The following is a 24,137-nucleotide window of genomic DNA, read 5'->3' on the forward strand; positions in this document are numbered from 1 at the left end:
TTCCATGGTATACATATACCACAATTTGTTAATCCATTCATGGGTCAATGGGCACTTAGGCTTCTTCCATGACTTAGTAATTATGAATTGGGCTGCAATAAACATTCTTTGTTATAATGTGATTTTTGGTCTTCTGGATATATACCTAGTAGAGGAATCTCATAGACTCTAAGTATCTTATGGCTGTCTCACCAACTATTGTATTAGAAACAGGCAACTTGGGAGTTCGCCTGCCGTCACGTGCGTAAGCAAGGCAGTGATCCTGGGCGGCTACACGGTGTAGCGGTTTTGGAGAATTGGTGCAGCTCTGGTCGCGGGGGGGAGGAGGATGTCAGTCAGTGCGAGATCCGCTGCTGCTGAGGAGAGGAGCATGAACAGCAGCACCATGGTGGATTTGTTCTGTTGGAATCTGGAACACTGTAATGATGGAAATGTGTTCTTTACAAAGTAGCTAAGAACCTTGAAGGCTATGTGTTATTTGCCAATCTCCCAAATCAAATATACAGAAAATCAGTGAAGAGGGGGTTTGAATTCACACTTATGGTAGTAGGTGAATCTGGATTGGGAAAGTTGACGTTAATCAACTCATTATTCCTCATAGATTTGTATCCTCCAGAGTATCCTGGTCCTTCCCATAAATTAAAAAGACTGTACAGGTGGAACAGTCCAAAGTTTTAATTAAAGAAGGTGGTGTTCAGTTGCTGCTCACAATAGTTGATACCCCAGGATTTGGAGATGCCGTGGATAATAGTAATTGCAGTCGCAAGCCTTTTTGCCACCAGAGACCAGTTTCACAGAAGAAATTTTTTCCACAGATTATGCTGGCAGCCTGTTATCGACTACATTGATAGTAAATTTGAGGACTACCTAAATGCAGAATCTCGAGTAAACAGACGTCAGATGCCTGATAGCAGGGTGCAGTGTTGTTTATACTTCATAGCTCCTTCTGGACATGGACTTAAACCATTGGATATTGAGTTTATGAAGCGTTTGCATGAAAAAGTGAATATCATTCCACTTATTGCCAAAGCAGACACTCTCACACCAGAGGAATGCCAACAGTTTAAAAAACAGATAATGAAAGAAATCCAGGAACATAAAATTAAAATATATGCATTTCCAGAAACAGATGATGAAGAAGAAAATAAGCTTGTTAAAAAGATAAAGGACCGTTTACCTCTTGCAGTGGTAGGTAGTAATACTATCATTGAAGTTAACGGCAAAAGGGTCAGAGGATGGCAGTATCCTTGGGGTGTTGCTGAAGTTGAAAATGGTGAACATTGTGATTTCACAAGTCTAAGAAATATGTTGATAAGAACACATATGCAGGATTTGAAAGATGTGACTAATAATGTACACTATGAGAACTACAAAAGCAGAAAACTGGCAGCTGTGACTTATAATGGAGTTGATAACAACAAGAATAAAGGGCAGCTTACCAAGAGCCCTCTGGCACAAATGGAAGAAGAAAGAAGGGAACATGTAGCTAAGATGAAAAAAATGGAAATGGAGATGGAGCAGGTGTTTGAGATGAAGGTCAAAGAAAAAGTTCAGAAACCGAAGGACTCTGAAGCTAAGCTCCAGTGGCGCCATGAGCAAATGAAAAAGAATTTGGAAGCACAGCACAAAGAATTAGAGGGAAAATGTCATCAGTTTGAGAATGAGAAAGCAAACTGGGAAGCTCAGCAACGTATTTTAGAACAACAGAACTCTTCAAGAACCTTGGAAAAGAACAAGAAGAAAGGGAAGATCTTTTAAACTCTCTATTGACCAGCAGTTACTGTATTAGTTGCCAATATGCCAGCTTGGACATCAGTGTTTGTTGGATCCGTTTGACCAATTTGCACCAGTTTTATCCATAATGATGGATTTAACAGCATGACAAAAATTATTTTTTTGTTGTTGTTCTTGATGGAGATTAAGATGCCTTGAATTGTCTAGGGTGTTGTGTACTTAGAAAGTAACAGCTCTAAGTACCTTCCCTACATTTTCTTTTCCTTTTTTTATTCAACAGATACCTTCAATCTTATGCAAGAGAACATTTTACTGTTGTACAATCATGTTCTGGTGGTTTGATTGTTTACAGGATATTCCAAAATAAAAGAACTCTGGAAGGTTTTCATTGAGGATAAATTGCCATAATATGATGCAAACTATGCTTCTCTATGATAATTATAATACAAAGGTTCCATTCAGTGCAGCATATACAATAATGTAATTTAGTCTAACACTGTTGACCCTATTTTTGACACTTCCATTGTTTAAAAATACACATGGGGAAAAAACCCTATATGCTTACAGTGCACCTAGAGCTTTTTATAACAACCATTTTTTGTTTGTTTGTTTTTGGATACTTTATATTATTCTCTCTTTAGCCAGACTCTCATTACTGCTTCATTTTTTTTAATAACATTTAATTTAGATATTTTCCATATATTGGCCCTGCTAAAATAGAATATAGCATCTTTCATATGGTAGGAACCAACAAGGAAACTTTCCTTTAACTCCCTTTTTACACTTTATGGTAAGTAGCAGGGGGAAAAATGGATTTATAGATCATTTCTAGGCAAAATTGAGAAGCTAACAACCAACCTGTTTCTACCTATATGCCATCTATTTTACTAGAAATGGGAATCATGGCCTCTTGAAGAGAAAAAAAGTCACCATTCTGCATTTAGCTGTATTCATATACTGCATTTTTGTATTTTTTGTTTGTATTGTAAAAAATTCACATAATAAACAATGTTGTGATGTAAAAAAGAAAAAAGAAAAGAAAAGAAACAGGCAACTTGTTTTCTAATTTCACAGATCCATAAATAGAGATGAATTTTGCTCCAGGATGAAACACAACATACACACAGTTTCATCTATATCTGATTTAGATTATTTTGATTATGAGATCTAAGACTTTAAAAATTTATATTTAGAAATGTATATTTAGAGACAAGGTCTCATTCTGTTATCTAGGTTGAAGTACAGTGGTATAATCATAACTCACTGTAACCTTGGAATCAAGAGATCCTCCTGGCTCAGCGCCTGTAGCTCAGCGGCGAGGGCACCAGCCACATACACCCGAGTTGGTGGATTCAAATCCAGCATGGGCCAGCTAAACAACAATGACAAGTACAACAACAACAACAAAATAGCTGGGTTGTTGTGGGTGCCTGTAGTTTCAGCTACTTGGGAGGCTGAGGCAAGAGAATCTCTTAAGCCCAAGAGTCTGAAGTTGCTGTGAGCTGTGAGGCCACAGCACTGTACCCAGGGTGATAGCTTGAGACTCTGTCTCCAAAAAAAAAAAAAAGAGATCCTCCTACCTGAGTCTCCTAAGTCTCCCTAGTAGCTGGAACGACAGGCACATAGCACCATGTCTAGCTAATTTCTCAATTTTTTTGAGAGACAGGGTCTCCTTATGTTGCCCAGGCTGGTCTCAAACTTTCGACTTCAAGTGATCGCACTTCGCTTCCCAAAGTGCTGGGATTACAGGAGTGAACCACCATGCCTTGCTCTGAGTTGATATTTAATGAGATTCAGGATTTAGAGTTGACACTGGAATGAATTAAGATTTGGGGAGATGTTGGGATGGAACAAATGTATTTTTCACATGAGACAAATGTGAATTTGGGGGGCCGAAGGCAAATTCTACAGGGTTGAATAGTGTCTCTCAAAAATCTATGTCCACAGGGACCTCAGAATGTGACCTTATTTGGAAATAGGGTCTTTGTAGATGGAATCAAGTTAAGATGGGGTTATATGAGATCAGGACATGACAGTGTCCTTCTAAGAAGCCAATCTGAAGACACAGAAACTTAAGGAAGAAGGCCATGCGAAGACAGAGGCAGAGACTGGAGAGATGGAGCTACAAGCCAACCAACACCAAAGATTGGTGGCAACCACCAGAAGCTGAAAGAAAAGCACAGAACAAGTCTCCTGTGGAGCTTCCAGAAGACGCTAGCTTTGCTGACATCTTGATTTTGGACCTCTGGCTTCCCGAACTATGGCAGAATAAATTTCTGTTGTTTTAAGCCACCCAATTTGGGGTAATTTGTTACAACAGGTCTAGGAAACCAATGAAGTTGATATTTAGGTGTTAATTGGTACTTCATTATATTCTTAATACTTTTTTTGTCGAATATTTTGGTCACAAATCACTTCTTCTAATTTGCCATTTAGCTTTTCACTTTTTATTTGATTCCATTGATTTGTGTAATTTTTAATCTAAATGTATAAACCTTTCCTTCACATTTTGTGCTTCTTATGTCCTGTTTACGAAACCCTTCTCAGGCCTAGTGCCTAAGTGCCTCCGAACTAACATCCCGCGGAGTTGCTGAGCGCCGGCGAGCCGGGCCGAGGCGCACAAGCCAATGCAGTGGCCGGGGCGGGGGCGGGCACTCCAAGTTGTCGATAGGCCGGCACTCCGCCCTAGTTTCTTTTTTTTTTTTTTTGTAGAGACAGAGTCTCACTTTATGGCCCTCGGTAGAGTGCCGTGGCCTCACACAGCTCACAGCAACCTCCAACTCCTGGGCTTAAGCGATTCTCTTTGCCTCAGCCTCCCGAGTAGCTGGGACTACAGGCGCCCGCCACAACGTCCGCCCTAGTTTCTAAGGCTCCTGTCTGCGAGCCAGAATCCCCGGACTGAGCCTAACCCCGAGGAGCAGCCGAGGGAGGCACCAGGAGCCCACCCGACGTCGGGTGGGCGGGTCCATTTTGCCGCACAAGCTGGGCAATTGGCGAACTGCGGATGGGCAGGTCCACTTTGCTTCGCGGGGTGAGCGGCCTGAGATCTGAAGACAATGGACCTGATGGGATGGAGCCCGAAGGCGTCATCGAGAGTAACTGGAATGAGATTGTTGACAGCTTTGATAACATGAAGAGTATGGTGCCCCACGATCATACTAATGTACACAGCTATGGTTTAATAAAAATAAAAAAATAAAAAATAAATAAAAGGAATACTGATGAAAAAACATGAACCTCTCGGGCTCCCTCCTCCGTAGAATCTACGCCTATGATTTTGAGAAGCCCACTGCCATCCAGCAGCGAGCCATTCTTCCTTGTATCAAGGGTTATGATGTGATCGCTCAAGCCCAATCTGGGACTGGGAAAACAGCCACATTTGCTATCTCGATTTTGCAGCAGATTGAATTGGATCTAAAGGCCACTCAGGCCTTGGTCTTAGCACCCACTCAAGAATTGGCTCAGCAGATACAGAAGGTGGTCATGGCATGAGGACACTACATGGGTGCCTCCCGTCGTGCCTGCATTGGGGGCAACAATGTTAGTGCTGAAGTGCAAAAACTGCAAATGGAAGCTCCCCATATCATCGTGGGTACCCCTGGCCGAGTGTTTGATATGCTTAACGGAGATACCTGTCTCCCAAATACATCAAGATGTTTGTACTGGATGAAGCTGATGAAATGTTAAGCTGTGGATTTAACGATCAGATCTATGACATATTCCAAAAGCTCAACAGCAACACCCAGGTGGTTTTGCTGTCAGCTACAATGCCTTCTGATGTGCTTGAGGTGACAAAGTTCACGAGGGACCCTATTCGGATTCTTGTCAAGAAGGAATAGTTGACCCTGGAGGGTATTCGCCAACTTTACATCAATGTGGAATGAGAGGAGTGGAAGCCGGACACACTGTGTGACTTGTATGAAACCCTGACCATCACCCAGGTAGTCATCTTCATCAACACCGGGAGGAAGGTTGATTGGCTCACTGAGAAGATGCATGCCCGAGATTTTACTGTGTCTGCCATGCATGGTGATTTGGACTAAAAGGAACGAGATGTGATCATGAGAGAGTTCCGTTCTAGCTCTAGCCGAGTATTGATTACGACTGACCTGCTGGCCAGAGGCATAGATGTGCAGCAGGTTTCCTTAGTCATCAACTATGATCTTCTTACCAACAGAGAAAACTATATCCACAGAATCGGTTGTGGTGGACGGTTTGGCAATAAGTGTGTGGCTATCAACATGGTGACAGAAGAAGACAAGAGGACTCTTAGAGACATCGAGACCTTCTACAACACCTCCATCGAGGAGATGCCCCGTAACGTTGCAGACCTCATCTGAGAGGGGCTGTCCTGCTACCCTGTCCAGCCAGGGTTCAATCTTGGGGAGCTGAGGAGCAGCAGGAGGGGGGAGGGAAGGGAGCCAAGGGATGGACATCTTGTCATTTTTTTCTTTGAATAAATGTCACTTTTGAGGCAAAAAAAAAAAGAAATCCTTCTTAAACAATGAAGATATTCTCCTATATTGCCTTCTAAATGCTTTTGTGAATGATGTGAGATAGGATTGTATTTTTTTCAATCAATTGCTCCAGCATCATTTAGTAAAGAGCCTATCACTTCTTCACTAATTAGTAATTACACATCTATCATATATCACATACCTATGTGTATGCAGGGTCTGTTTTTACTCTCTCCTCTGTTATTCCTTGCACAAATAACACATTAATTATCATAACTTTATGGCTGTGGTTCTCAACTAGGGTCAATTTCACCACTCTGGGGACATTTGGCAATATCTGGTGACATTTTTTGTTGTCCTGAATTAGAAGTAGCTACTGGCATTTAGTGAGTAGAGGCCAGAGATGCTGTTCAACAAAAACAATGCACAGGACAGTTCCAACAACAAAAGATTACCCAGCTAAAAATGTCAGTGATGTTGAGGTTGAGAATTCCGTCTCATAGTAAAACTTGGTATCTGGTTGGAAAGTACATTATCTCACTGAATCCTCACAATAACTCTATACAGTACATAATTGCTAACTTCACTTTACAAATGAGAAAACTGAGCCCCTAAGGCAGTGATTTTTCAACCTGTGTGCTGCAGCACCCTGATGAGTGGATCCTAGATGTGCTGTGAAAAATTTTAAAGATCATTAAGTTTTTTTATAAACTATTGATTTTATTTTATTGTTTGTGATTCATTGAGGGTACAAAGAATTAGGTTACACTGATTGCATTTGTTAGGTAAAGTTCCTCTTATAATTGTAATTGTGTCCTACCCCCAAGAGGAAATTACATTACTTCTGAAAGAAGTACAAAGCACAATAAGGGTATTCCTTTTTTTTTTTTTTTTACTCTTTTTTTTAACATAATTTAAGTGTGCTGTAAAAGTTTAACTATAGATTCAAGTGTGCCATGTGATTTAAAAAAAGGTTAAAAAGCACTGCTTTTAAGAGGTTGAGTGACTTGTCGTAGACAATACATTTCTCAAAAATTTGCATACCTGGGTACAAACCTAAGTAAAACTCCCCCTAAAATAAGGTAGTTCTCATTATGTCCTAAGACAAGGTTCCCAAATCTCAGCAAGTTTCCACTGATTGATTAATTTTATCAGTAAACTCACTGGGTACCTTTTATGTGCCACGTCCTGGCTGAAATAATCCAAAACTCTGCAGTTTACAGTCTAGTGGGGAGATAAACATACCTTGCAGAAGGTAGCCATCACTTTAGTTTTCTACCACAGACCAGGCTTGGTGGCTCACTCCTATAATCCTAGCACTCTGTGAGGCTGAGGCAGGTGGATTGCTTGAACTCATGAGTTCAAGTTCAGCCTGAGCAAGAGTGAGAACTAGTCTGTACTAAAAAAAGAAAAAAAAAACCCTAGCCAAGTGTTGTGGCAGGTGCCTGTAGTCCCAGATCCTCAGGAGGTTGAGGCAGAAAGATCTCTTGAGCCCAACAGTTTGAGATTGCTGTGAGTTGTGACACCATAGTACTAACCAAAGCAATAGAGTGAGACAAAAAATAAAAATAAGTAGTTTCCTACCACAAGAAAATTTTCAAAGTCTTCAAAGAAGCTTGCCATCCAATATACTCCCAATTTTTGTTTAAAACATGAATTTGAATCTGATAGGAGGAGTTTGCCAAGCAAAATTTAACTTAACTCCATTCAAATTATTGCAAATTCCAAAAACTTACCATGTGGAAATTTACTGTCAATGTGTATAGGAGGTATGTAAATGTTGGATGATAACTGCACAAAAACTGAAATTCATTACCCATCTGATATGAAAAATAAATTTAAAAAATTGGACAGCAATTTGTTAATGAAAAGGCAAACAATTTAATTTCTTCTTTTGTTTAGAGAAAATGCTTATCAGTTGTACCTGGATTAACAACAGGGAATCTGATGAGATAGCAGAATGAACGTTAGCACTATTTAACCTCTCTCTGCCTTTCGGAAGTTTGGAATAAAGACCTGCAGGGTCATTAAGTTTTCTCTGTGATAGTCGGATGGTTGCGGTAGTCTCAAACCATCTATAATAGATGGATGTCTAGTCTAGCTTTAGAAATCTACTCTTATGAAGATTGCTCCACAGCCTCCCTTGGCAGTTCTTAAGTGTTCTTAGAATTTTAATGTTTATTAAATTCAAGCCCCATCAATTTACTTCCAAAGCCCAGACAATGGCAGGCAGAATCTGTTGTAATGATTAATCAACTGTTTCTCCCTTGCCAGATTCTCATTTTATATGCCAGGCACTTTCCAACATCAAACTACTTCTTCCTTTCTCTCCCAGTTGCCAGACTTCCTTCTACATAGATTTACTTACATCACCTCTGTCCACCTCTGTTTCACACACACGCCGTCTCTCCTTTTCTCCTTTTCTCTCGGACTCCTCTAGACTTAGTTATGGTGGTGCTCTGATTCCAGTTGCTGGAATTCGAAATATTTTTGTTGCCTATTTTACTTTTCCTAAACAGTACTGCTTTAGGCATGAGATTAATACTGTCTAACTGTGTGTTGGTATCCCCAGTGAAGGTAAATTGATGCATGTTTTGTAATGTTACATTTATGAGAAATAATATAGCTTTGAAACTTTTCATTTAGTGATGCTGAATTACCTATTTAGCCATATTTAACCATTTTCAGTTATGTATTTTTTTACTTAAGTAGATCAACAAAGACCAAACTGCCCTTAGGATGGTATAGCCAATGGCTGGAGAGTCATGAAAAGAGTAATTTGATTTTAACTGCTCCTACTCTGATCATTCATCCAACAAATACTCATTACTTGTTAAGCACCCAAACATGGGGGTTCCAAACATGGGGATTTTAGCGTGAATAGGACTCAGACTTTCTTTCTGGTGCTCACCTCCTTGGAAGAGTACCAGGCATTTTGACTAATAATTTTTTTTTTTTAAGACAGCATCTCACTCTGTTGCCCTGGGTAGAGTGCTGTGGCATCACAGCTCACAGACAGCAACCTCAAAAACTCTTGGGCTCAATCAATCCTCTCGCCTCAGCCTACCAAGTAGCTGGGACTAAAGGCACCTGCCACAAAGCCTAGCTAATTTTTCTATTTTTAGTAGAAATGGGGTCTCGCTCTTGCTCAGGCTGGTCTTGAACTCCTGAGCTCAAGCAATCTACCCACCTCAGCCTCACTAATTCTAATAAAATATAATAACTGCTCTAAGTGTCATAGGAGCACAGTGGACATCAGTTTGGTCCAGACATTTTCTGAGTGACTTCGGTATGACTGGCGGGTGCTGTGCTGAGCAGAGTGGAAACATGGAGGGGATGTGGCACAGATGAACATATGCTTCCTGCCTCAGGAGCTCACAGACTAGTAGGGAAGACCAAATGTGGCAAGATGCCTTAAAGTTTACAAAGAGAAAATACCTGGACTTTTGAAGGGTAAGAAGATAGTGGGCACAGAGAGGTGCAAGAGGGATCTCTTCCAGGCAGAGGAATAGCCTGAACAAAGACATAGAGGCATAAACCACGGGGTGCGCTCAAAGAACCACAAGCTACTTGGTATTCATGAACATAGAAGACAAGACCAGGAGAAGTAAAAGATGAAACCAGACCAGGTGTTGTGGCTTATGCCTCTAATCCTTGCATTCTGGGAGCCTGAGGCTGGTGGGTTTCTTGAGCTCAGGAGTTCAAGACCAGCCTGAGCAAGAGTGAGACCCTATCTCTACTAAAAATAGAAAAACTAGCCTGGCATTGTGGTGGGCACCTATAGTCCAAGCTACTCGGGAGGCTGAGGCAAGATCTCTTGAACTCAAGAGTTTATGGTTTCTGTGAGCTATGATGCCACAGCATGCTACCCAGGGTGACAGAGTGAGATTGTCTCAAAAAAAAAAAAAAAAATGAGACCAAAGAGAGACATAGAAGCCTTGAACAAGCTATGGCAGTGGTAATATAAACAGGTTTGTGTTTTAGAAAGATCACCCAGATTATATGTGAAGTGGAGGGTGGGGGTTTTGGCGTGTGGAAATGGGTAAATTTGGTTCCATTTACTAGCTAGAGAACTTTGGGAAAGAAGATTTCGGTCATGTGGGCAGTGAGGGAGGGACACAAAAAGTTCAACGTGGAGTACATAGAATTTGAATTGTCTCAGAGACATCAGAGAGGAAGTATTTAGCAGGAGCTTGAATACACTGTGTGGCATATCTGGGGAGAGGTCAGAACTGTAGAACAGGGATTTCAATCAGTCTCAAGTATATCCTGCAGCTTTTCTAATTGCAGGTCTGACTGGCCCACTTCGAACAGTTCACAGTTGATGCCCCTGTTCTTCTTTTTCCTCCCCACTCCCAACACATCAGAATGGCTCATTGACTGTCTACTGAATGGGCCAAATTGTTGAAAGTTCATCTTATATTTTAACTGATTAATTCTAACAACCTCCCAGGAAACCTTGTAGTACCCTTACATTGAAAACTATTTGAAGGTGCTGAAATCAGGACACATAAAGGTATGACAAAGTCAAGACAAATTCTTCCCGATTCAAACCAGAAATCAGTTGGGGGGGAATCCCATAATTTATTAAATTTATATATTAATTCTGACAGTTTTTCTTTCAAAAAATACTGTTTAGTTACATTAGATGCTTTGATTTAGGGTATATAGATAAACTGAGGTAACTATTAATTAACTTCTGCTTATTAATAAAATACAAATGCATTGCTTAAGATGAACATAAACAGTTTAGTCCAGGACTAGAGATTATCTAAAGAGAAACATGTTCTGTTGTTGCTTTGATGAAACAGCACAGAGTGGTAGGTAAGAACATAGACTGGTAGATAAAAGCATGGATTTTTCTCTCATCCCTTACCCTCTCTCACCCCTTTTGAGTCTCCAGTTTCTATTATACTACTTTGTGTGCGCTGCTAAGCCATAGTTTAGGTCCCACTTATAAATGAGAACATGTGATATGTTTATTTTTCTGTTACTGCATTGCTTCATTTAGGATAATGACCTCCAGTTCCAACCAAGTTGCTGCAAAAAACATTATTTCATTCTTTCTTATTGCTGAACATTACTCCATGGTGTGTATGTGTATGTGTGTGTATATATATTTTCTTTATCTATTCATCAGTTGAAGGATACTTAGGTTGATTCCATATCTTTGCAATTGTGAATTGTGCTGTGATAAACACACAGTGCAGATATCTTTTGATAAAATGATTTCTTTTCCTCTGGGTTACATACCCAGTAGTGGGATTGCAGGAATAAATGGTAGGGTAGGTCTACTTTTTTTTTTGCAGTTTTTGGCCGGGGCTGGGTTTGAACCCTCCACCTCTGGCATATGGGGCCAGTGCTCTACTCCTTTGAGCCACAGGCACAACCTGGGAAGATCTACTTTTAATTCTTTGAGAAATCTTCATACTGATCTCCACAGAGCTTATACTAATTTACATTCTCACCAATAGTGTATGTGTTCTCTTTACACCACATCTGTACCAAATATCTATTGATTTTGACTTTTTAATAATGGCCATTCTAATTGGAGTAAGACTTATTGCACTGTGGTTTTAATTTTCATTTCTCTGATTATTAGTGATATTTGAGCATTTTTTATATGTTTGTTGGCCATTTGGATATATGTGTGTGTGTATATTTTGTGCTTTGTTTAGAAAAATTGTGTGTTTTTGTTTTTGTTTTATTTTTCTTTTTTGAGACAGAGTCTCACTCTATTGCCCTGGGTAGAGTGCAATGGCATCACAGCTCACAGCAACCTCAAACTCTTGGGCTTAAGTGATTCTCTTGCCTCAGCCTCATAATAATCCAATGCCTGGCACAGAATACATCTTCAATAAATATTTGTTGTAAAGTGAATGAATGAGTAAGCACCCAACAAACTATAGCCAAGTATCCCTTTGTCCTTGTTGATGTTCGGCAAGGATTTTGGTTGATAGTAATGACGCTTTGGCTTGACACAGAAAAAATCACTGCATCAAATCCAGGGATAGTGGCACAGGCATATTGCTTGGGATATTGCATCATGTCCCATGGGCTAAAAGGAACTTTGTGAAATGGAAATTTCAATAGTATTGCTTGTTTCCACTGACAAGTCTAATTCAGTGCTTCTCAAACTTTAATGTGCCTCCGAATCAGCTGGGGCTTTTATTTAAAAGCAAGTTCTGATTCAAGATTCCAGGTGGAGGCCTGACAAGCTCCCAGGTGATGCTGAGACTCTTGGCTTGTGGACTTCTTCTTGAGCAGCAAGGGTCTAAGCAAGAGATCAACAACCTTTTTCTGTAAAGGGCTGGATGGTAAATATTGTAAGCTTTGAGAACTATACAGTTTCTGCTGCAATTCTTCAACGCTGCCACTCTAGAACAAAGGCAGTCACAGCCAATATGCAAACCAAATGGGCATGGTTGTGTTCCAATGAAACCGTATGTACAAACTCAGGGGACCAGAGTGACTGGTGGGCTGTAGGTTGTCTCCTAGTATAATAATATGTAAAATCAGCATGTCATTCTTGTAATGGACGTCCATCAGCTTGTCTCCTGAGCTCCCAATAGTTCCCTCTGATAGTATATGGTAGTTTTCCCTACCTGCAGACCCACCTTCCCCTGCCCACAACCTATATGGTCTCAGGAGCAGAGCACCCACTGCAACAGAACTTAGACTCCAGCTTCCAGCTGATTGGCTCCCAAGGAACATCATTTACATTCTATTCTATAAAATGTACTGCTCCAAAGGCACTCTTTGCATAGAAAACAAGGTGAATGGCTCCTCTGTGCAATGTGGGCACCTGACTGATGCTGGGCTACTCAGAGGCTTTCCTCAAGACTCTGGAATTGAGTCCAGAGGATATATTAATGTGGAGATGAAGTCTTATTTTTGTTACCCAGTGGATCAGGATGCAGAGAAATGAGAAAGAAAGAAGGAGCTATACAGAGAGATACAAGGGTGGAGCTGATAAGAGGTCTTCCTACGTTCTCTGTAGCACAACAGTCCTTGGCTCCAGGCCATTCCTGAGGTCTAACAACTTCCTAGCCCTGGGTTTTATGAGATGACCTGTAACCTTACATAAATTCATATTTCTCTTTTAGCTTAAATCTAGTATAATTCTGTTACATGTAAACCACGGTCATAATAGCATTAGCAAATAATAAAAGACTACCAGTACTTCAATAGAATTCAAATTTGGTAGGATTTTTAAAAAAATCAACTTACAGATCATTGCAGGAGTATATATTTTCGTTTGAAACTGGATTTCCCTGGCAATACAGTATGAGAGTACGTGAAATTTCATAAATATTAAATTACATCTATTTTCTAATGATCTACATATTTAGCAATAAATCATTCTGTCAATTGTGTAATAACTCCCAGCCCCTTGCTTTGGTTAGAGTCCAGCGGCAGAGGAAAAAAACCAAACCCTACTGCTTTGCACAAAAAGGATTTATTAGAAGGTATTAAATGACTTATGATATTGTTGGAGGGGCTGAGGAAAGTGGTCTGTAAGGGAAGCTACTGCTCTCTCCAAGAACAGGAAACCACTTGCTGAATTGGAGAGTAACTAGTAGCCACTAGCTCTGCAATTGTGCCACCTCTTCCACTTCAAGAAGCTACCTGCCAAATTAGGGAGCAATCACTTGTACTTCCAGGTCTATGACCGTTGGGACCAGAAAGTTACATGCTTCAAATTCTCATTCTCATTCTCTCTCTCTACTGGTCTCTCTCCCCATGCCACTTAACTCAGTTTATTTTTCTGGTCCCATGTGAATGCATTTGACTGAAGGAACCTTACAGTCTCATTCAGAACCCTCACCACAAAGGGTAAGTGTCTGGGAAATGTGGTTTAAGATTTCGAGTCTCTGCATTCCAGGAAGATAAACGTGAGCAAACAAGCAATAATAGTAGTTCACTGTATTTGTCAGATTGATGCTACATAATTCAGACTTTCCCTGTTTCTGCCAGACAGTGTTAGTTATACAATCATTCTTACTTAAGCAACTGGAATAGCATTTAACATCTGAATGATTATGATGAGTAAAGAGATTTATTCACTCATTCGTTTATTCAACAAATACTTTTTTGGGTGCCTGTTGTGTTTGTTCCAGGAATTACTTCTGTGCTGGGCTAACAGGGAATAATGGATGTTTATATCTTACTATATATAGATTCCCTGTGAAAATTCTCTCTGTCCTCTGTGAGGCTGAAAAAATTCAAGGGATCTGTTGACAAAGGCATAGACAAAGCAGTTGCAGTGGTTGATGACCCTTAAACATTTGGGGTTTTTTAACCCAAAAGGTATAAACTTTGGTCAAAGCATATAGTGAAATATAAGTCAACTATTGCCTTAAATACTGGGTAAGAAGGCTCTGGAGGAACATGGTGGTTCTTTAGAGGCTGAGTGTCCTCTACGGTGCCCAAGGAGGCCAAGCTCTGGTCCTCCAAACTCCAGTGGTTAGACCTGCTCATGTGTTAGCATTTCTCCAGGACCAACCTACTGCTAGATGTTGTGGAGCATAGACTTACACTTGTCACTGATCCACCATTCTGGTTCCAAGGCGGCGCTTTTCCATTGGACTAGTGAGAGGGTCATCAGTGTTTTGCTCCTAGGTCTGCTTCAAGCTATTTATTTCAATCCTTCTGTGATGGACTATCCCTGGCTGCAGCCCTTACTCTTCATAGTCACTGGGATCTTGGACAAGTTGTTACATTGTTGATGGAGACACATCAAGAAACCTACCAAGGTTTCTATGATGTACTTTCAGCTTTAACTTTTGTTGAGCTTTGTTATTTCAACTATCATGATGTGGGCATCTGCAAAGCTGTTGCCATGCTGTAGAAGCTCTGACCTTTTTGACTTAATACCTTAAGAATTGATTATATGCCTCTTTACCTCTGCTTTGTCTTACCATTCAACTTGTAATAAGGAAGAAATAGATAAGTCCATTGGTGGAACAACTTCTTGTCATAATCACATGGTTATTTTCAAAATTAAATATTTGAGGAAAAGATTTGAGAGGTCTCGTGTCCAAGAAATTGTAAAACTCACTCTGGGAAGCCAAGGCAGGTGGATTGCTTGAGCTCAGAAATTTGAGACCAGGCTGAGCAAGACCCTGTCTCTAAAAATAGCCAGGCATGTGGAAGGTGCTTATAGTTTCAGCTACTCAGGATGCTGAGGCAAGAGAATTGCTTGCTCAAGAGTTTGAGGTTGCTGTGAGCTATGACGCCAGAGTACTCCACAAAGGGTGACAGGGTACTATTGGGTCTCAAAAAAGAAAGAATGGAAGGAAGGAAGGAAGGGAGGGAGGGAGGTAGGGAATCTCTGTTCTTTTTAAATTCCTCAGCCTGTGGTATTCTGTTATAGCAACACAAAACAGACTAAGACAATGCCAAACCAAAAGGAAACAAGTAATTGTTCGTCAATGTGCTGATTCATTCATTGAGTGTTCACTGAACACCGATTTTCACTGAACTCCATTGCTGCATAACAAATTATCCCAGAACTTAGAGCAGCAGTTCTCAACCCATAGGAACTGTACTAAAGGGTCTGTGGCATTAAGAAGATTAAGAACCAGTGACTTAGAGGCTTAAAAAAATAAAAGACGGTGGCGCCTCTGGCTCAAAGGAGTAGGACACTGGCCCCATATGCTGGAGGTGGTAGGTTCAAACCCAGCCCCAGCCAAAAACTGCAAAAAAAAAAAAAGAACAATAAGAGATAATAATCATTTATTATCTCTGACAGGATACAAGTTGGTGGGGTAGTTCTGGCTCATAATCTCTCATGAGGTTAAGTTCATATGTCACTGAGAGCTGCAGCCATCTGAAGGCTTGACTTGGGCTGGCGTATACACTTTTACGGTGGTTTCCTCCCATGGCTGGCAAATGGAGGAGGCCTCAGTTCCCCTTCAGGTGTGTCTTACCATAGGATTTCTTCAGTGACCTCACAGCATGGCATGGCTCCCCACAAAAGGAGTAATCCAAGAGCTAGGAAGTTGTGTCCTTTCTTTAATCTAGCCTCAGATGTCACACTCAGTCACTTTGGGCATGTGGCTCGTGCCTATAATCCTAACACTCTGGGAGGCCAAGGCAAGTGCACTACTTGAGCTCAGGAGTTTGAAACCAACCTGAGCAAAAGCGAGATTCTCATCTCTACTTAAAAATAGAAAAACTAGCTGGGTATTGTGGCAGGCACCTGTAGTCCGAGCTACTCAGGAGGCTGAAGCAAGAGGATCACATAAGCCCAAGAGTTGAAGCTTGCTGTGAGCTATGATGAAGCCAGGGCAGACTACCCAGGGCAAAAGAGTGAGACTCTGTCTCAAAAAAAAAAAAGAAAAAAGAAAAAAAATTGAAGTGAGTCACTAAATCTTGCCTACATTCAAGAGGAAGGCTGGGTAGGGTGGCTCATGCCTATAATCTTAGCACTCTGGGAGGCTGAGGAAGATGGATTGCTTGAGCTCCGGAGTTTGAAACCAACAGTGAGACCCTATCTCTACTAAAAACAGAAAAACTAGCTGGGTATTGTTGTGAGTGCCTGTAGTCACAGCTACTTGGGAGGCAAAGCAAGAGGATTGCTCAAGCCCAAAGAGTTTGAGGTTGCTATGATCTATGATGCAATGGCATTCTACCCACAGCAAAGGAGTGAGACTCTGTCTCACAAAAAAAAAAAAAAGATTTAAAATGATGAATATCATATAAAGTACCATCTCTGATCAGAATGGGATGAAGAAATCAAAAACAGAAGTAAAATAGTAATTTTCACAAAATTGTGGAAATTATCACTTTTAACGAATGAATCAAAGGAAAAATCACAAGGGAAGGTAGAAAATACTGAGAGATGAGTGAAAACAAAAACACAACATATCAAAACTTATGTGACACAGAGAAAGCAATACCAAAGGAGAACTATTTATTTATTTATTGAAACAGAATCTCACAAAAAAAAAAAAGAAAGAAACAGAATCTCACTTCGTCACCCTTGATAGAGTGCTGTGGCATCACAGCTCACAGCAACCTCCACAAAGGTGCCTACCACAATGCCTGGCTATTTTTAGACACAGAGTTGCACTCTGGCTCAGGCTGCTCTTGAACCTGTGAGTTCAGGTAATCCACCCACCTGCCTGTAATCCTAGCACTCGGCCTCCCAGAGTGCTAGGATTACAGGTATGAGCCACCACACCCGGCCCAAAGGAGAACTTTTTAGTTTCTGTTTTTAGTAGAGACGCAAACACGTTAATAAACAAGAAATATTTCAAATCAACAACCTAAGTTTAAATTTAAGAAACTAGAAAGAGGACAAACTAAACACAAAACTACCAGAGGGAGGAAAACAATAAAGACTAGAGCAGAGATAACTGAAATAGAGAATAGAAAAAATAGATAAAATCAATGAAACCAAAAAGTAGTTCTTTAAAAACATAAACAAAATTGAAAAACACTTAATTTGATGGTCTATGAAATAAAGGCAAAGAATTCAATTATTAAAATCAGAAATGAAAGCTGGAATAGTGACAGTGATTCTATGGAAAGCAAGCAAACTATAAGAAAGTATTATGAACAATTGTGCACCAACAAATTAGATGAAATGGAAAAATTTCTAGAAACACAAGACCTACCAACACTAAATAATGAAGAAGTAGAAAATTTAAATAAATCTATAATTTGTGAGGAGATTGAATCAATAATCAAAAATCTCCTGACTGGCTAGGTGTTGGCTCATGCCTATAATCCTAGCACCCTGAGGGGCCAAGGCCAGTGGATTACCTGAGCTTAGGAGTTCCAGCCAGCCAGAGCAAGAGTGAGACCCTGTCTCTGCTAAAAATGGAAAAACTAGCCTGGTGTTGTGGTGGGTGCCTGTAGTCCCAGCTACTCAGGAGGCTGAGGCAAGAAGATTGCTCAAACTCAGGAGTTTGAGGTTGCTGTGAGCTATGTTGCCTCGCACTCTACCCAGGGTGACAGAGTAAGACTCTGTCTCAAAAAAAAAGAAAAAAGAAAAGAAAGAAAAACAAATAGAAAAGAAAAAGAAAAAGAAAGTCTCCTGACAAACAAAAATCCCTGGATCTAAAGGCTTTACTGGTGAATTCTACCACATATTTAAAGAATAACTAATACCAAACCTTCCCAAACATTTATTAAAAAAAAAAAAATTAGCATGGTGGAATACTTTCTAACTCATTCTATGAGGCTAGCCTTATCCAGATACCAAATTTAGGCAAAGACACCACAAAAGAAAACTATAGGTCAATATTCTTTACAAACATTGATACAAAAAATCCTCAACAAAATACTAGTAAACCAAATTCGGCTCAATAGTAGAAGGATTCTACAACATGAGCAACTGGGATTTATTCCTAGAATGCAAGATGATTTAACATGTGAAAATTGATTATATACCACATTAACGGAAGGGAGGAAAGTAAACAACAGGATCACCTCCACTGATGCAGAAAAACAATTTGACAAAATTCAACACTCTATCATGATAAAAACAGTTAATAAACTAAGAATAGAGGGAAACTACCTCAACATAATAAAAACCATATATAAAAAACCCTACAAGGAAACTACTTCAACATAATAAAAACCATATATAGGGCAGCACCTGTGGCTCAAAGGAGTGGGGCGCTGGCCCCAAATACCGGAGGTGGCAGGTTCAGACCCAGCCCTGGCCAAAAACTGCAAAAAAAAAAAAAACAAAACAAAACAAAAAACATACATAAAAAACCCCACATGATAAAAACAATTAATAAACTAAGAATAGAGGGAAACTACCTCAACATAATGAAAACCATATATAAAAGACATTTAATGGAAAAAGATGGAAAGCTTTTCCTCCAAGATCGGAAACAAGGCAATAATTGCCACTTTCACCACTTTTTTTTTTTTTTGAGACAAGAGTCTCACTATGTTGCCCTCGGTAGAGTGCCGTGATGTCACAGTTCACAGCAACCTCAAACTCTTGGACTTAAGCGAGTCTCCTGCCTCAGCCTCCCAAGTAGCTGGGACTACAGTCGCCCACCACAATGCCTGGCTGTTTTTTTGTTGCAGTTGTCATTGTTGTTTAGCTGGCCCCGGGCTGGATTCAAACCCACCAGCCACAGCGTATGTGGGTGGCGCTGTAACCACTCTGCTACGGGTGCTAAGCCTGCTTCCACCACTTCTATTCAAAACAGTACTGGCAATTCTCGCCACACCAGTTAGGCAAGAAAAAGAAATAAAATGCATCCAAATTGGATAAGAAAAAATAAAATTATATCTGTTTGCAGATGATGTGATTTTATATGTAGAAAAAAAATTTTTTTTATTAAATCATAACTGTATACATTGATATGATCATGGGGCATCATACACTCGCTAAAGCAGCTAGAATTAATAAATGCAAAGTGCAGTATATAAAGTCAACATGCACAAATAAATGGCATTTCTGTACATTAACAATGAATAACCTGAAAAGGAACTTATGAAAACAATTCCATTTACAATACTTAGGAACTAAGTTAACCAAAGCGGTGAAAGACTTCAGAATGAAACTAAAAAACACTGCTGAAAGAAATTAAGAAAGTGGGTGGTGCCTGGCTCAATGGGTAGGGTGCCAGCCCCATATACTGATGGTGGCGGGTTCGAACCCAGCCCTGGCCAGCTGAAACATCAATGGCAACTGCAACAAAAATAGCTGGGTGTTGTGGCGGGCACCTGTAGTCCCAGCTACTCAGGAGGCTGAGGCAAGAGAATCGCTTAAACACAAGAATTGGAGGTTGCTGTGAGCTGTGACACCACAGCACTCTACCAAGGGCAACAAAATGACACTCTGTCTCAAAAGAAAGAAAAAAAAAGAAATTAAGAAAGTTACAGACTGGGCACAGTGGCTCATGCCTGTAATACTAGCACTTTGAGAGGCTGAGATGGGTTGCTTAAGATCAGGAGTTCAAGACCAGCCTGGGCAACATAGCCAAATCCTGTATCTACAAAAAATTAAAAAATTAGCTGGGTATGGTGGCACGTGCCTGTAGTCCCAAATACTCAGGAGTTCCATGCCTATAGTGAATTATAATTGTATACCTTCATTCTAGCCTGGGGGACAGAGTGAGACCCTGTCTCTAAAAAGTAAAAAAAAAAAAAATAGAAATAAATGGAAACATTACATGTTCATGAACTGGAAGATTTAACTCTATGTGTGTGTGTGTAATACAAGGTCTTGCTCTGTTGCCTGGACTGGAGTGTAGAGTGCAATTGCATCATCATAGTTCACAGGAACTTCAAACTCCTGGGCTGAAGTGATTCTCCTGCCTCAACCTCCTAGGTATCTAGGACTACAGTTGTACACTACCATGCCTGCCTTATTTTTAAAAGTCTTTGTAGAGACAGGGTCTTGTAAGTTGCTCAGGCTGGTTTCAAACTCCTGACTGAGGTCCTCAGCAAAAATCCTGACTGAGCTCCTCAGCAAATCTCCAGCAAAGCTCCTCCTTTAGTCTCCTTGGGAACTAAATGTTTATGTCCCATAAACTCACCATATGTTGAAATTCTAACCTCCACAGAGATGGTAGTAGGATATAGGGCCTTTATAGGGTGATTAGGTCAGGGGGACAGAGTCCTCAGCAGTGGGATTCATGTCCTCATATGTAAGAGACCTCAGAGGGTTCTCTAGCCCTTCATGTGAGGTCACAGCAAGAAGATAGCCATCTGTGAACAAGGAAGCACGCCCTCATCAGACACTGAATCTTCTCATGCCTTAATCTTGGACTTCCTAGTCTACACACCTGTGAGAAGTAAATGTTCATTGTTTAAGCCACCCAGTCTATGGTATTCTGTTATGGGAGCCTGAACTAGGATAGCGTGTTTAGTGTCACTAGGCAGGACCAGAATATATCCGCATTCCTCACTGAATTACTAACGAGAAGAATGGAATAAATATGATGGTCTCAGACTAATTATAAGGGCGGAACAGAGGTTAGGGAGTCAACAATATGCCTTCTCTAGAAGTCTTCCTCCAGAAGGTGGGAATTGAAGCTGAAAGTGTGGATGAGCTCCAAACCCATAGAGCATATTCCCAGGGAGAAGCACTGAGGACCCGCATCTCCAAATCTACTGGAAGGCTAGAGGAGTAGGGATTGAATCAGTTATGGTTCCTGCCACAGAGGGGCTTCCTGTCTGATGGAGGAGATGTATTATCGACCACAGTCACAGATGGATCCAAGCTGTAGTTGGGTCTGCCTGGGACAGTGGACAGGGTTGGCATTTCAGTTGTGTATTAATTACTGTGTGGTTTGGGGCAGGTTACTTAAACTCTCTGCCTCAGTTTCCTCCTCTGTAAAGCAACCTATCCATAATAAATATCAAACAAATGTAGCTACTATTGTCCACCTTATTATCTTATTATCATGGTGGGAAGCCATAGGATGAGTTTAAGCAGGAAAATGTCCTGGTCAGATTTGTGTCTTAGTTAGATGCCTTGAGCAGTTTGTGCTCTTTTCCCTGCTCTAGGTTAACTCTTCCCCTCACTGAGTTTCCTTCCGGCTACCCTAAGAGTGAGCTCCACCAGACTCTTCAGGCCCCAGCAGCATCTCCATAATGTTTCTCTGTTGGTTTTCCCTGCACGCCTGTGCCCCGGAACCAGGATGAATTACTGTCTCTCTTTTCACCCCTGTCCATTTGCATTGTTGCTGATCAAGTTTATTAAGTATGACCCCTGTTTTGTGAGCCCTGCTCCCAGTCGGCTGATCAGTACCTACCTATCTGCTGCTCTTCTGGCTTGGATCAATTGGAGAGGCCTCAGCCTCTGTTAGTGCTATGGTGGGGGCAGGGACAGGCCGCTAGGTGGCCACATCTTCTGTTGTTTGCAGAGACTAACACACCAGGCTGGATCAGACAAAGGCAGGATGCTCTGCTATAGTGAGCACAGAGCTCTTTGTTACCATGGCTGTGGAAAAAATAGTAACAAGAAGGATAAACGTTGCATCCAAATTCTCTAATAATTAACACTTAGCACCACGGATATAAAAAGCGTTTAATGGTAAATTGCAATCATCATAATAGCTATTCTTTATTCAGCCCTACTCCATATGGCACCATGGCTTGGTAGCTAAGTATGTGTGAGCTGGAGCTTAACTTCTTGGGCCCAAATCCTGGCTCTGCTATTTACCATCTCTATAACCTCAGACCAGTTACTGAAACTCTTCTATTTCAGACTTTGTCTATAAAGCACAAGCACAGACAATGAAAGTACACAACTCACAGGGTTACATGCATTCACACAGTGCCTTTAAAGCACTTAAACATGATACTAATAAGCACCCAGACCGGTAAGTGCCCATCAGGGCTCTGACCCTGCCCATCTGAGTCAGGCCTCAGTACATACCTCTATATAACCAATTCTTGTTTAGTATTCAAAAGCAGCTTGACTCATAAACAACCTCTTGGGCAAAATAAAACTTAAACTCACAATATGTCTGGAAAGGAGAAAATCCTGGCTATAGCATGAATTGCAGCCATTTTCTGAGCATGACCCTTGTCATAGCCCCACCACCCCCCAACTCCCACCCCTGCCCTCACCACTCACTTGTTCCTCATTTATGGCAAACTCCTGGTGACTCCTCCCTGTGCCTCCCCCATGACCAGGTGTCCATTTGCAATCAGATAAGAACTGGGTCCTTCCTGGACTCTGGAAAACACAGCACTGGCTCCTCAGTAAGGACACAACCCGTTGTCAGGATAATGGATGTCCCCAGTGTATGTTCACATCTAGCTCAAGGTGGCGGAACCCACTCTTGTATGGACAAGCAAGCTATTAATGCTATGTGCCCATCCCCCCATGTCCCCCACCAAGCCCTGATCATAGGCCCTCTTCCTCAACTCCTTCACCTGCACCTGCCTCTTGCTTCCCACTCACATCCCTGGGCTCCCAAATGCAGACGAGAGCAGTCGGGAGATGGCCAGGCTGCAGATTCAGTGAAAATACCAGGAACTCTATAGTTGGACAGACGTGGGTTTGAATTTTGTCATGTCACCTAACAACTTTGTGACTTGGGTTGATCGTTTAACCTTTCTGAGTCTCAGTTTTCTCATTTCTAAAGGAGAATAATCTATACTCCTAGGGTTTCTATGAGGATTAGAAACAACACAAATAAGTGTGTTATATCTAGTGGTCCTTGCTAAATGGTAGCTATTGCCAGACAAGGGTGGGTCTCTTTATATTCATTTTGAAGTGTGTATACTTTTGCTTCCCAAGTTCTTATAACCATCAGGCTGCATGCAGGGTCCATCTACTAGTTATGTTGCTGTGAGGGGCTTGGCTGGGTTGGAGCTAAGCTTTCTTGCTGAGCCCAGATCTCAGTCTGAGGCAGATGAGGATTTGTCCCATATATGGTTGGACAATCCCAGGCAGTTTTAGCACTAAAAATTCCTTGTCCTGGGAAAACTGGGATGGTTGGTCACCCTTTCAAGGCAGTGGGCCAGGATGGATGGAGAAGGTGTCAGACCTGAGAAGAAGCTGAGCTTCCCATAATCATTCCCAGTTTGCTGGGTGGACAGACCAGACTGGGCACTGCTCTGTTCTTTCTCCAGGTCCCCAGCAAGACCCGGTTAAGCAGAGGCCAGTGGTGAAATGTATTTTATGTGAAAAACTGCAGTCTGGGAATCACTCACTTGGTCCTAAATATTTATTGAGCTCTCCACAAGTGCCAACCATTATGTTAAGCCCTGGGCAAAGTCTCCAGGGTCTTGAGAGGTATCCTCAGGTGAGTAAAATTTATGATTGATAAAGTTGTTAGCCAGATCAAGGCAGGAGGGAAAGAAAGAGTATCCCAGGCAAGAAAGAACAACAAAGACAAATGCTGTGAGTGGGAAGGAGCATGAAACTTTCAAGAAACTCACTATAGCAATGGGGGAGGTAAATAGCAGTGACAAAAAAAGCTGGAGAGTTTTCAGGGCCTAATGAGCCAT

At 41.1% G+C, this 24,137-nt stretch overlaps 1 protein-coding gene and 2 pseudogenes across 2 annotated transcripts; all 3 read left to right on the forward strand.

The window, feature by feature from the left end:
• The first annotated feature begins 328 nt into the window (after positions 1-328).
• On the forward strand, positions 329-2,202 carry LOC128575192 (septin-7-like). Its single transcript, XM_053576639.1, is given in 4 exon segments — positions 329-401; positions 449-634; positions 637-755; positions 820-2,202. Coding segments are annotated over 4 exon segments (1,317 nt in total). The 3' UTR covers positions 1,759-2,202.
• Positions 2,203-4,738: 2,536 nt separating this feature from the next.
• Positions 4,739-6,074, forward strand: LOC128574711 (eukaryotic initiation factor 4A-I-like; annotated as a pseudogene). Its single transcript, XR_008376841.1, has 2 exons — positions 4,739-4,864; positions 4,966-6,074. The product of XR_008376841.1 is annotated as a eukaryotic initiation factor 4A-I-like (transcript).
• Positions 6,075-14,582: 8,508 nt separating this feature from the next.
• LOC128574536 (succinate dehydrogenase [ubiquinone] cytochrome b small subunit, mitochondrial-like) lies at positions 14,583-15,051 on the forward strand (annotated as a pseudogene).
• The last annotated feature ends 9,086 nt before the right edge of the window (positions 15,052-24,137 follow it).

Source organism: Nycticebus coucang, chromosome 22 (genome assembly GCF_027406575.1).
Source record: "Nycticebus coucang isolate mNycCou1 chromosome 22, mNycCou1.pri, whole genome shotgun sequence".
Classification (NCBI taxonomy): domain Eukaryota; kingdom Metazoa; phylum Chordata; class Mammalia; order Primates; family Lorisidae; genus Nycticebus; species Nycticebus coucang.